The 15128-nt window shown below is 24.7% G+C and overlaps 1 protein-coding gene across 1 annotated transcript; it reads left to right on the top strand.

Moving 5' to 3' along the window:
* The first annotated feature begins 2136 nt into the window (after window positions 1-2136).
* Window positions 2137-14636, top strand: LOC145834155 (uncharacterized). The gene is made up of 13 exons (XM_082941517.1): window positions 2137-2382; window positions 3055-3170; window positions 5941-6050; window positions 7196-7247; window positions 7591-7654; window positions 8292-8414; window positions 8963-9136; window positions 10899-11000; window positions 11237-11329; window positions 11530-11673; window positions 12749-12880; window positions 13178-13333; window positions 13759-14636. Exons 1-13 carry the CDS (start codon window positions 2182-2184, stop codon window positions 13987-13989), a joined length of 1698 nt encoding a protein of 565 aa, XP_082797643.1. The 5' UTR covers window positions 2137-2181; the 3' UTR covers window positions 13990-14636.
* The last annotated feature ends 492 nt before the right edge of the window (window positions 14637-15128 follow it).

Here is a 15128-nt window from a genome sequence, read left to right as displayed (position 1 = left end):
GTTGCGTTTGTAGTTTGATATACGTTGGCTTTTATCAAAGGTAAAGTCTGTTTAAAAATAGCTCAACTATTTCATTTATTTTTTTACAAAGAAACTTAACTTCAAAAAAATATCAAACACTCATTAAGCTTTTAGTTTTATATAACACATCTATGAATCTATAAGTTTTAAATAAGTTATTTTAAATAAAAAAATCTAATGATTTTAAGTTTATATGGTTTTAAACTGATTATGTGCAACTCGTACTTATCATATGTATAGTTTTAGTATAAAATATGGAACATTGATAAAATTTTTGCTGTATAAAAATATTTTTAATTTAAAGATTTACTTCACTTTTACATAACTTATCACTTATTGTAGATTTAAGTTTGAAACAAAAAGTAATGGGTATGTTTTTCGAAAAAGACATGAAATCTAGTAATCTGTTATAAAAACAAAATAGTAAATACTTGAAAATAAAGGTTTAATTTTTCAGATAAAGATTCATAAATGTGTTATATAAAACTAAAAGCTCAATGAGTATTTGATGTATTTTTTTAAGGATTCGTGTTAATTCAAGTTTTATACTTACACCAAAGGTGTTTGTTTTATTCTTATAGTTAATTAAATAAATACTTTGAATGTAATGAAATAGCATTGATGATACTTTTACTAAAGTGAAATAAAAAACTTTAATTTAATTAATGAAAACAACACATATTTGCATTTACTAAAAAAAACTTTTAGTTCTTTTTGATAAATTAAGTAAACTTTTTTTTTGTTTTCGAAACTTTTGATTTTTATGTGTATTAAAAACGTAAGCTAAATTGTGTGACAAAAAAAAAAGAGTATAGATTAAAGTTTTTGATAGAAGTGTTATCTACACAAAAATTTTAAAACTCGGAAATATGTTGAAACTAGAACATGTCCTAAAGTAAAGTGAACTAACACTACCATAATACAAAAAGGTAGCAATAACTTAAGCTAATGCAACAGAACTAGCTGGTTTGTAAGATGTCAACTAATTCCTAAACATGCACACATAACTAAGATCATGTCACTAAAACTAATATGTTTGGTTGATATAAATGAAAATATATTGTTGTGAATCATAAAACCAGAATAAAAAAAAATTTTTTTTTTGAATTTCATCGCTTGTAGATTAGTTAATTGTTTTTTAGTATATTTAGAACAATTTTTTGTAAGTTTTAAATTTACATGACGCTTTTTAAAAAGAAAGAAACTTTTATAAGTTGTCGAGTGTCGACTACAGCTTTTTTAGGTTACGTTACGACTGACTGTTGACGTTAAGCTTTAGAAACAAAAAGCTTCTGTATGATGATCGCAGTCTGTTTAAAGTTTTGGTCTAATGATTGTAGAAATATAATATAAAAAAATGTAAAAATTTTATCACGTTAAGTTTTTTAATAAAATCTGTATATTTTCTTAAACCAGAAGTATAAAATTGTCAGCTGACTTTTAAAATGAAAACAAATGAAATGAAAAGTTCTATTTATTTAACTTTATAGTATATTAGTAAAGTTAGGTACGATAAAAACTAAAGTTACAATTAATATTTTTCTTAGAGTAATTAAGAAAAATAAAACTTCATTTATATATTACTAACATTACTAAAATAAAAGATTATTTTAATAGCAGAATTATCAAATCTAAATAATGAATAAATATCGATTTGATCTTAACCAACATGTCTTATTTTTGAGTAATTTAGTTTAGATTTTCTCTATAAATCTGGCAAATATGGTAATTTAGATTGTAAAAGGAATTGTAGTAGGTCCTGGACAAGACGTTAAACTCAAGTAGTGTACGACTCGATAACCGAAAGGTTATTTAAACCGAGCTCTAGGACCAATTATTTTAAGTGCTTTTTTGTTGTTCAATAAACAATATTAGTCAAAACAAAAATTTAGTAAGAAACTTTAGCCACTTTGAAAAAGTTATAAAGTTGAAAAATAAATTTATGTAAAATTTGACAGTTTGTAATGACATAAAAAAGTTATGCCTGATACAATTAATCAGTAAGTTGTCCCTGTATTACTTTGAAAATTTGTGCAAAAGTTCTGCTTGACTGGCTTCGTTTGAGCACATACTTAAACTGTTATGGTAAAACCAACGCTTTTCCGTTTAGAAAATAACTTAATGATAACATATATATGATCTTATGGAAATAGATTTTAAATGGCTATTTTAGCTGAAGAAAAGAGGTTGAATCTATACAACTTTGACAAACCAGATGCTGAAAATTCTAGATATGTATTGACGAGTCCAAGATCTTTAGAAGCTTGTTCTAGACTTAAAGTAAAACCACTCACACTGTTGCCAAAACCAATTAAAGTCTTTGAAAAAGAACACACAGGAAAATCTGTAGAATTAGTAAAAGTAATTTTATGTTTTAGCTATTTTATTATAACTAAAAAAACACATAAGGAGTAATCATATTAACTTTTATTATATTCCACTTATAAAGCACTTATAATAAATGTATATTTTAAATAAATGGTTTTAAATTAAAAACTACTTATTAATACATTAAGAAAAAAATTATATACTGTTTTATGATGTTTTTTAAAGTGATAAATAATGTTTATTTGAATATTAAGTTGACAACAATGTTTTAACTAATGTAAAATCCATCTTTTTAGGTTGTTGACTTCTCATTAAATACTCTTATTACATAAGTTAAAATAAAATTAAAAAAGTAATCAATATTGAAAAATGTAATAGTAGATTTTTTTATTTTGTTTATCATTTTAATAAGTACAAGTGAAAGTAAATTTGAATTGTTACAGACTTTTGCTGTTTTCTATTGTAACTAATGTAAGTTGTTATGTAATTTATACTTAGTTTTAATTTTTATGATTGTAAATAGATATTTATAAAGATGACTATGCAATAAGTAAACTTAGTATTTGAATATCATATATAATAAGTATAATTTATTATGTGCTGTTGCTTAAGTTTTAAAAGTTCTTAGTAACTGAAAAATTCAAATTAATTTTAATAGAAAATCAAACTTAAGGAAGCTAGATTTGTAATTCTTTTCAAATATAGATATTGTATGACCAATGGAACAGAAAGCGACTGAAAAATCTTGAAAGATGTAGAAAAGCTCGTGACCACATGATTAAAGAAGATTATGTCAACACCAAAAAAATCAAATCAAACAAGTTAATTTTTTCTTTATGATTCTTTGACCAAATTTACAAATATTTAGACATAAAAACAAATTATACAGTAATCTTCCTTTATTCTACCAACATATGTTTCTGTGTGTCAACGAATCAACACACTTCAACTGGGTTCTGTAAAAAAATAATTACTGTTATTAGGGAATAAAAGCATAGAATAAAGTAGGTGTATACATGTTTTCATTAAAATAAGATATTTTCTACAGATAATAGTTATTAATAGGTGAAATACTTAATATTAAATCCGACTGTTATAAAACTATATGATATTTGTAATTATTAAGTCTAAAATAAATAAGTAAGCTAAATTACACAACAAAACATAATATAAACAAACAACTCACGTTAATAGGAAAGATAACTAAATCAAAATTTACTGTTGTTAACTAACGAAAAAAATACATTCGTTACAACTAATAATTACGTCACAATGTAAATGAGGTTATTTAAACTATTTAATTTGTATTGTAAAGAACATTAATTTTGTTTTTATGTAATCTATTTTCAACAAAAATAAAACATTAACCATTAGTTAGTAAATCAATAAAATTTGATAAAACTTAACGACGCTGAAGGCAATAAAAGTCACAGAAACTTGGTGTAACATGTATATTATATATTGAATGTTAGTAATGATTGAATCAAAGTTATATAGAATTAGTAAGCAGATTTAGTTCAAATGTAAAAATCAAAAAGTGAAAAAATGAAAAAATTAAACTTACTGCTTAATTTAATTAAGCAGTTACCATGTAACGGACAGTTTATTTTATTCAACTTATGACGGTTACAATTACAAATTATAAGGTGCGTGTTAAATGTAAACTTAGTGAAGATAAAAACAAAAACAATAATAATGTTAATGATAATAATAAGGATAAGGTGTATATTGGTTCGACAGGAGGTCACTTTAAAGATAGGTACACCGAGCATAGGTATACTTTTAAGCATGTAAATAAAAAGAATAGTACAAGATTGTCAGATTTCGTTTGGCAGTATTTTGACAGGTATGGTACCAAACCAGAAATGGAATGGAGCATCCTTCACCACGCCAACAATAACATCAGTAGCGCGAGCAAGATCTGCAAATATACAACCTTGAACGAATGGTAATTTTAGCAGAAGATAGTAAACAATTACTAAATAAAAGACGTGATATTTCAAACAACTGTGCACACAACCGACGGTTCTTCTTCAAATAACACCTTGGCGCCTTCTTACCTTTCATACTTTTCATTCACCTTCCACATACACACACACATTCGCTTAACATATATTAATATAATTAAATATCCTAAGCAACATATAGTTTTATTCATTTATTACTTATATCTATTTCACACAAGTCACTTTCTATTCTCTGAAATTTCATATATTCACTTTACCCTCCGACTATAATTCTTAACACCTTTATATGTTAGGTTCCAAGTTTAATTGGAAGCCTGTATTCAAATCACAGATAAACCGTGCTTTTTTACCTACTACGCCCAAGAGAGCTAGTAGGTTTTTTACATTATAACTTTCATATATAACACAATTTACTTATTAAATATATAAAATATCTGTATGGGATATTTAAATTAAACAGCCGACTCCTACTTTACCAATTAATTATTTTATAAATTATAAAATACAATATATATTTAATTCAGGTCATTATGATTTTATGTATGTCGCTGTAAATTAATTATCGGTCAGTACATTGTAAGCCTAGTAATAATTATGTTTTTAGTGTTTTGTTTTTCCTTAAAGTTTAATTTTTTCACTTTTTGATTTTTATATTCGAACTAAATCTGCTTCCTAATTCTATATAACTTTGATTCAATCATTACTAACATTCAATTTATAATATACATGTTACACCGAGTTTCTGTGACTTTTATTGCCTTCAGCGTCGTTAAGTTTTATTAAATTTTATTGATTTACTAACTAATGGTTAATGTTTTATTTTTGTTGAAAATACATTACATAAAAACAAAATTAATGTTCTTTACAATACAAATTAAATAGTTTAAATAACCTCATTTACATTGTGACGTAATTATTAGTTGTAACGAATGTATTTTTTTCGTTAGTTAACAACAGTAAATTTTGATTTAGTTATCTTTCCTATTAACGTGAGTTGTTTGTTTATATTATGTTTTGTTGTGTAATTTAGCTTACTTATTTATTTTAGACTTAATAATTACAAATATCATATAGTTTTATAACAGTCGGATTTAATATTAAGTATTTCACCTATTAATAACTATTATCTGTAGAAAATATCTTATTTTAATGAAAACATGTATACACCTACTTTATTCTATGCTTTTATTCCCTAATAACAGTAATCATTTTTTTACAGAACCCAGTTGAAGTGTGTTGATTCGTTGACACACAGAAACATATGTTGGTAGAATAAAGGAAGATTACTGTATAATTTGTTTTTATTTATATTCCAGTGAAGTTACTTTACTAGGATCTTTTGTTAGCAAACAATTAAAACTATATTTTGAACAGTTAAATATTTAGACTATACAAAAATAGTTTTTATAGTTTTTTTTATATTTTTGTATGTAATAAATTGTGTGCAAATACCAAGTTTGGCATTACTCCACATTACTTGAGAGTACAAAATTATTAAAGAAAATCTAAAAATTTTTTGCTTAGGTTTTCTTATGACATCTTTTTCCTTTAAAATAATTTAAACATTTTTTATTTAATACAAAAATTTTTTTGTACACATGTCTAAAATTTGTTCTTGTTACAGTAAACCAAGTACAGTAATTGAAGTAGCAGAAAAAAAGATAGAAATACCAAAACCAAAACCTTCTTACAATCAACCAAATAAAGTTTACAAATATACAACAAGTTTACCTGGTTTGTTTTATTATTGATTGTATTAATAAGTCCACCACCTATATTTAAATAATTAAAAAAGTACATAACGTCCTAATAGTTTTATATAATTGTGTAGAGTATTATTACTTATAGTTGATGTTTTGAATATTGTAAAAACATCATTACCTATGGTTGATATTGTGTATTTTATAAGATATGTACACAGTACACTGGTCTTTAACTGAGTACACACTTTGAACACAGCCCTAAAGTGTGTACTCAACAGTATTTAAAACTCAAGAACTCTTGTTTTTAAATTTTTTACAATAAGGCTAATATTAGTATATTAAAAGTTACTGTTGTTATAATGAGATAAAAAACCTAAAACAAAATATAAATAACATATAAAATCTTTCTATTGAAGAAATAAAAATTCTTGAATGATTAAGTTATCTGTATATATATTTAAATTTTAAGAAAAAAAATTGTTTAAGACTTAGTTTTTCTTAACTTAAATTTAGTAAATTACATTTAAGCAACTAAAAACAAAACTTTATAACACTGGTTGTTACTTGAATGCATTAAATATGTATTATTTTTAATGCATTTAGAACAAGAAAAAATACCTATTTTTTGAGATTAAGTCAGTAAAAGTAGTAACAAAAATGTGTACTGAAGAAAATTTTATGATCAGTTTTCATTAAGTTTTGAAATCTTTTTACCATGACGCATCTTACCCTTGATGGCCACCTTACCCTTTATGACAAACTTACTTTGTATTATGGCAAACTTACCCTGTATTATGGCAAACTTAAGCATAGTTACTTTTGGCAAACATGAAGTATGTATATATAAATTTAACTCTTTGTTTTAGTTGTTTAATTTTAGTAATATGCTTTTTTTATTATAGTTTTGTAGATTATGTTTTCATTATATATTAAAAATTCCAAAAAAATGTTTGTATGTTAACTTTTACTAAAAGACTTTTTTGAATTATTAAAAAAAAGCACAAGTTTGTTTTTAAAACACAAGGGGTTTTGCTCAAAAGTTTCTACTCCATTGGAAGTGCCTACCTAAGAAAAGCGTACTTATGTAGAAGATAACATATAAGCTTTTTTAATTTATGTTAGATAGTTGTTTCTAAAACATTTTTTAAAATATATATTTACTGATTGTTTTTTCAGATGTTACAGGAAGTAAAAAAGCATCATCATTAAAATCTCTTTCTTTTTCAAGGTAAATTGAAGAAAAAAGCTTTTTGATATATTATAATATGCAACAAAATGTAAGAAACTTTTAAAACACTGATAACCGTTTTTGTTTAAATTTTTTTTTTAATACTTAAAGCCAGTTGATGAAAAATTTCAAAGCTTTATTAAATTAAGTTGTATAGTTTTAATCTCATAAATTTTAAATTTGCTTAAAATTTTAGATATACAATTAAAGTTTTATAATTGTATCTAGTGGTTTTAGTAATGTTAAAAGTTGAAAAGAATAATGATTAAAAATACTCTCTACTAGTACCAAAATTTTGTATAAATTAAAGACTTTGTAGTTTTTCTTTCAATTAATTAAACAGAAAACTCAAGTATTTGCAAAAACCTGTTAAAGATTTTTCCTTAGCGCCCACTCTTCAAATGCAAGTTAGTTTAAAATGTTTAATCAAACATACGGAATAATTAAAAAAATAGTTGGTATTTGTTTTCAATAAATTGTGGTTTAGTTTATTAGATTTAGTCTTATTTTGTACTTAGATATATTGAATTTTAAAGTTTAAAAACTTTTCAAAATAATATTAGCATTAAAAAAAAAGTTTTAGTAAATTACCAGCATTACGTTTAAATTTATTAAGTAGTTAATGCTTTTATGCTTATGAAAATTTTCATACATCTTGCACCTATTTTAATCTTAGTTTTTTTATTAGTATTTTAAACATAAATTTAGCAATACCCGTTTATAATTCATGCCTTATATTTTAGATGCATATAAAAAGCTCTACAATAGTTTTTTAATAAAGATTTTGAGGGAGCCATTGACACAATTTATTTAAAATTTATATTAAATTTTTTTAAAGATTTTTTTAAATTAAGCAAATGCATTTAGAAAACTGTTATTTATACAAGACTTCTTAAATTTTAGTAAAGTGGATGTATAGAAAATAAATAAGATAAAGTTGTTTAGAATGAAACTTGCTGCGTTTTTATGGAATGTGTTCAATTCAACTCCAGTATAAATATACTTTTATCAAACATTTGTTTTAGAAAATACCTATTTTTTCAGACTGATAAGAAAATAATTGCGCTTTTGAAAGGCCGTTTTGACCAAGAAGAAAAAGACGAAGTCAGAAAATATGATGAATGGAAAAAGTGGCAAGAAGAACAGAAGTTTATCAATAATAAGAAGGTTTAATGTCAAATAAATATTTTTGTTTTTTCAGTAGATTTAACTGCTAGAATGTAATTCATTTATTCTTTCATATTTAGTTTATTAAACTTTAGAATGATGAGAGAATTCCGATATATACTTTTTATTAGAAGTAACCAATGAACCAAAAATCATTAAAAACATAGGAAACTTAAATTATAAAAAAAAAGTTACGGATTAGCTAAGGTTGTTTGTGAAATTTTATATCAAGGTAGAATTAATAAAGAAATAAAGTTGTAATACTGCAAAAGTTGATAGTAATTAAAAAGTATAAATTTTATACAGATAAAGTACTAAAAGTAGGAAACGAGGTTTTACAAAACAGTATGAGAGAATAAGTTGATTTTTTTTTTCATATTAATTATTTTCTTTTTCCAAAAATGTTTAACAAAATTTCATTTATGTTTTTTCTTCAACTTTTTTTCACATTATGCATTTATTTTTTCTTAAAACTAAAAGTATTTTAACCACATATATGCTTTTGGTTTGTTTTTGGTATCCCTTATACCGTACACTTTGTGTAACAGAGGCGTGAAGCACTAGAATTGAATAAAAGTATAGCAACGTCAAGAGTCCAATGGCAGCAGAAAGTAAAAGAAATGGTTGATAAAAAGCAGGATGAAATGAAAGAATTAGAAAAGTGCAAGTTGCAGAACATTGAGCAAAATGACCACCATCACAATGCACTTATTGACCAACAGGTTGGTCTTTTAAAATCTATTTCACTTATTTATAGTTAATAGTTTGTATTTAAACGGGGTTGCCAAAAAACTTGGAATCCTTGAAATATCTAGTATTGGAAAATTTAGGAAAAAAAACTGAAAAAATCTGTAATTTTAAACTACTTTTACATGTAAAGTAACGAAATTTTTAAATATCTATCATAAGAACAAAACAATTTTTTCTATCATTTATATTTCTTTATTAAAAAACACATTTAAGGTAGCATTAGGGTATCTTTTCAGTGTTGTTATACTTTTTAAGATAGTTTTTTTACCTAAAGTTTAATTTTATACTAAAAATGGACCAAAAAACTTGTAATAAATTTACAAAAAAACCTTAAAACCAACCCTATTTTAAACACTTGAAATTGACATCTATATTTTTAGAAAACTATTGGTATTAAAAAAAAGTAATATAGAACTAGTTTATTCTGTTTTATTATTTTTAATTATATAACCCTTTAGTCCAGTGTTTCTCGAATTTCAAAATTATGTGCATAGTAAATTACTGAAGAAAACATTTTGTTCACATTAGAAAATTTATTAAATATTGATTTACACTAAAACTAATTTTATTATAGTTTTGTTGATTTTATTTGTAAATCAAAACTTATTAATAACTAAGAAAAGTAAGCTTTGAAAAAAAATTATGATTTGAAATATACTTGTTTCGAAATTGATTTTACTATTCATCAAAGTTTCTGTGCACTGTATATTATGTATACTAATGTGTAAAGTTTTAAATATACTGCTTTAGCAAAGAATAAATGTTTTTGTATCTAAAAAAGTCAAGTTTTTGTAGGTCTCCATGAAGTAAGCAGATAAGAATCTTATTTAGTTTGATATTATTTAAACGAAAGCAGTAAAAATAGGTATAGTTTTTATTATATAGTGTTTAAGTTTGGTTTGGTAGTGCACAATACTTTATAAATAAGGCAGATAGATTTATTAAATATTATGTAATATGAAATGTATAAGTTTAAAAATGATTGCTTAAAAACTGTAAAAGGAGATAGGTTTTTTGTAAAATATTTTAGAATTTTTAGTTTGTGCCTTCCTTAAAGGACCTATTGAACATTTTAACTTTGATCGTTTATATTTTAAAAGCTACTTCGAGTTTTAACAAACTCTAAAAAGTATCTGGTATCTTTGTTAATTAAATAAAAAATTAAGACTAAAAAATGTTTTACTATATAGTTACACGTTATATTTTTTCATATATTATAATTTATTTACTTATTTTTTTTTTCACATTTTCGAAGGAAAAAAACTAACGATTATTAAACTATTGATTTTAACGTATGGGTTTTTATGATATTAAAAAAATCTACCACTACCAAAGACTTGATAAACTTCAAAAAAACAATAACAATCATTGAAAAAATCACTATGCGTTACTGACGAATGTCATTATGATGTCATAAACACTTGACACCACTTTTGAATCATTAAAGTCCACCCACTTGCCATAATACGCAACAGTGGCATTGTGAGGTGAGATCGTCGAAACCTCAAGTGCGGGGCAAGATGCAATATTGCAAGATTTCGACGTTTTTATTGTTTTTTTTTTGTTGAAAAACTTTGGCAGCAAGTCAAGTCTTTGATGACAATACACAACTCTTTGCGAAAAAGTTTCCTGATGATTTGTTACAAACTTGTTTATGTGTTTTCGGGGGAGACCATAAAGTTTTTTGTTATTTCTTACCAGAACAGAAAAATGTAAATTTAATTTTGATTTCAGAGAAAGATTAAACTTAGCGAAATTGAAATAAGAAAAAAAGAAATGGAAATCAAAAGGCAGCGGCAGGAAAAGTGTTTAGAAACTCACAAAAAAGTCATCGATGTAAGTTTTTAAAAACATTTTGAGTTAGTTTTGCTTAGCATCAAAACTATATTAATTTAGCTTATACTAATATAAATAATCGTTTTAAACTTCTTTTAAGTTATCTAAAATTAAAGAAAAATGTAGATTTTTAATTACTAAAAAAAAAATACTTTTTTTTGCGTTGTACGCTGTTTGTTTTGTAATGCAGTAAAAATTATTTTTTTTTCAATCGATAAATTTTCTTTCTTGTTTAGGAATTCAAGAAGTCCACAGAAATCTCTTTGAATCGAAAAATGAAAAAGGCTGAAAAAATAAGAATGGAAAATGAATTAAAAGAACTTCAGAATGTAATTTACACTTGAGTTGTTATACAATTAAAAATTAGAAATTTTCTTGATAATATACATATGCAAATTCTTCATATTTTGATGTATAAAAAGTCATTCAAAACGATTGATATGCCCAAAAACTTTTTATAAAATTTGCATTATAAATTAAGTTTAAATGATTTTATCTTTTTTAAAGTTAATGCTTACTAATTTTCCAGATAAAATCTATGAACAAGAAGGAACGTGAAAAGTTTGAGGAAATAAAAAAGCAGTTAGAAAGGCAAAAAGTTCTAGAGGAAGAAAAAGTAAAAGAAGTCATGATGAATCGATTGACTAAGGCTGAAAAGCAAAAACTTGAAGTTGTGAGTGTTTTTAATACTTTGTAAATTTCTTTAAACCGATAAATTTTGTTTGATATGCAAACACCATAAATTAAACTAGTTTAAGTAAAAGCTTATAAAAAATGTTAAGTAAGTTAGAAATTAAAGTTTATTAGTTGATAATTGTTTATAGCTTCATAATCTACTCGTTTCTTATTGTATTAAATAATTTTACTTCATATAACACTATATAACTGGTTTTAGCTTTAGTTGCTTTAGCCAAGTTTCAAAGAAAAAGTATCAAGTAAAAGTTTGTATAAACATAAACATTTTAACTGAAACCAAAAAGCTTTGTGTAATTCTTGTTTACAGAGAGCTCTTAAGAATATCAAACACAACAACTAAATACTTAAACGTGAATTATTTCTAAACATAAAAAAGTTTAGTAGTTTTTGTCGTTTCGAAATCTAAACAGTTTCAATTATAGGTTTATTTCCAATAGTCACTTAAAACATTTTTAACCCAAAACAAATTATACATTTATTGATAATCTCCATAGCAGTGTATAAAAGCAGCAAAAATTAATAGTTTTCAATTCACATTTGCATTTTTCGACATTTAGTTTTGTCAGTTTTGGGAAGTTAGGGCGATTGTTGTCCTAATCTTGTTGTTTTTGCTTTTGTTTTGTTTGTTTTCACCGAGTGCGCTAAGTGCGGTGTAACCTTGGAAAAAAAAGTTGTTTTTACAAAGAAAAACTCGAAGTATGATCTAAATAATGTTTGTGCTTTATACTACGATTATATAACATGTAAGTTTGCATTAAGTTTAAATGAAAACTTGATTGTACTGATTAATATTATCTGTTATATTGTTTTTCAATTAAATATTTTATTATACTTGAAAAGGTCGCAATTTTTCGCCACCGAAGCCTGGTAGTAAATAAAATATTTAAGTTGTACATCATATATTTAAACAAGCTATTTTAGTTAAGACAAATAACTATATTATCTATTATAAAAACATTATTTCAATGTGTTATTAGATAGTCTTGTCATAGTACTTAATAAAAACTTATTTTTATTTTGTTTATTACTAGTTTATACAATTAACTAACTAGATTGCAAAAGAAGACAAAAGATTGAATGCTGAGGCGTTAGAAAGGAACAAAAAGATTGTTGAAATAAAAAAGAAAATAGCTGTTAATGACAAAAAACAACAAAAACAGTATTTGAAAGCTGTAAGCTCTAAAGTAAGTAAATGCTAAACCTAAACAAAACTGATAACGAAAATAAGTGTTTATTAGTAAAAAATAGACTGAACAGTATTACTTTCTTAATTCACATCTTACTTTTAGATAATTTTGAACTCGCGTTAAATTATAACCTCATAAAATATGATCTACTAGTATAAAGATACTCGTATTAAAAGAAATATAAACTAAAATAAAGTTGACAAAAAGTTAAAAATTTGGATAAAAACAAACTTTCTTAACTGTTATTAAAAAATTATAGTATCTTAACCAGACTTTAAACTAAAATTTGAACAGGAGAATCAAATAAGACGAGCCGAAGAAATTGTTCGAACAAACTTTGTGCACAGGAGCTACAAGGCAGGCGAGCAGAGAAATCTCCACGAGAGGAAGTGGAAGTACAATCTCAACAAAATTGAACAAATCAACCAAAAACACAAAGAAAAAACTCAAGTTTGATTGTACCACAAATAGTCTAATCATACATAGTACAATAAGTTTTATGTAAAACAGCCTAAAATTCCGTTTGAGATTTAACAATAATAAAACTTATTGCATTATATAATTCCGCTTTTAAATATAATATAATCATATAAATAAGTTTTTATTTACCTCTAAATCACTTTTATTTTCTTAGTAAATTTTTAAGTTTTGTTTTTTATAACTTAGTTTTTTCCGAAACTTTAATTAAAAGTTCTGTTATTATAAACAGAAGTACACATAAATCAATTTTTCCAAATTCTTAATTATTTATAAAAAATTAACTTGTTGTATACATTTTTCCATAAAAAAAAAATTCAGCCAGACCCAATTAAAGTTTTCAAATTTTCAAATTTACAATGCTAAATCAAAAAAAAAATGCAAAATTTTCAACACAGCAAGTGATCCAGTTGAAAGACGACCGAGTTGAGAAGCTGCAGCAAGTGAGGAAAGCGAGGAGGGACCTGCTGAAGAAGCAGGTGGAAATGTGCGAGGTGGAGAGGGGCAGGTTGCTGTACAAACACACCAATTTCCACACCATGCAGCGGAAGGCCGTGCTGAACAACTGCGTGGGAAGGGGACCGAGAACGGCGCTCGTCAACAAGTCGAAAGTCAACCTCGTCTGCTAGCTCTTGAGAGGATGTTTTAAAGTTGTTGCAATATAAAAGTTTTACTTTATATTAAAAGAAAATTAAGTCTCAAAACTCCGAAGCAGTTTAGTTTTTCGCAGTTACTAACTTACCTTTGAAAAATGTTTTGTTTCGGTTTTAAATAAAGGTTATTTTGGTTCACCTACTTTTTGCTTGAAATTCTTAAGATATTAATAAAAAATAAACACTTTTAGTTTTGATACTATCATAGAACTGATCAGTTTTGGGTACTTTGTTGGCCCTGTGAATTTATAACTCTTTATTTTTTTCATCTTTAATTATGATTTTTATACACCAAAAAATGCACTTGTGCAGGCAAAATAAATGTCAAACTGAAGCATCAACTGATTAATATTACAGATTAATTGTTATAAATGAATGAAAAAATTAAACTTTGAAAATATTATTGATTTTAAAGCCCATTTTCAATGCGCTTATAATTGAATTAACCTACCAAATTATAAATTCATTGTATATTTTTATTTTATTGACTTTCCTTAAAACACTTTTTAAACTTTTTTATCCACTGTGCATTTGTTCATACTTTAAGTTTTGTAAAACCATTGAATTTATAGTTTCAAATATAGTTCTTCTACCAGAACTATTTAGTTACTATAAATTTTTGAAAGTTGATCGAAATATATTGATTTTGGAAAGTTTTTTTCGTCCAATAAATTTTATTGAATTGTTTTCGATTAGCAAAAGTTAGTTTAAATGTTTCAAAACTGAAATTATTTTTTATTAGATAGTTTGTTGACAACTCTTTTATAGTTTATCAAAATTAGTGATTTTAAAAAATAAAATAGTCATTTATGTTGTCAAAATTATAAGGGTACTGAAAGAAAACAAGAATGGTTTTAGAGTTTTTACATGTGTTATATCCTCAAGAGAAATTTTTTTTCAGTGTTTCTTTACATCATCAAGGTTTTGAACAAACTAGAAATTAACTGTGTGATATAAGTGTAAATTAATTATTTCATGTAAATTATAACAGAATAAATTAGTAAGTTTAGATGTTAAAAATTATTTTGTGATACAATGGTATAGTTGTCTGTGCTTGTGCTATAAACACATATCTAGGTATAAAAATTTTAGAAAAAATAACATTACAGATTTTA

This window comes from Thalia democratica, chromosome 4 (genome assembly GCF_965202585.1).
Source record: "Thalia democratica chromosome 4, ktThaDemo2.hap1.1, whole genome shotgun sequence".
Taxonomy (NCBI): domain Eukaryota; kingdom Metazoa; phylum Chordata; class Thaliacea; order Salpida; family Salpidae; genus Thalia; species Thalia democratica.
Note: the sequence above shows the minus strand (reverse complement) of the source record. Positions and strands in the feature narration are given on the sequence as shown.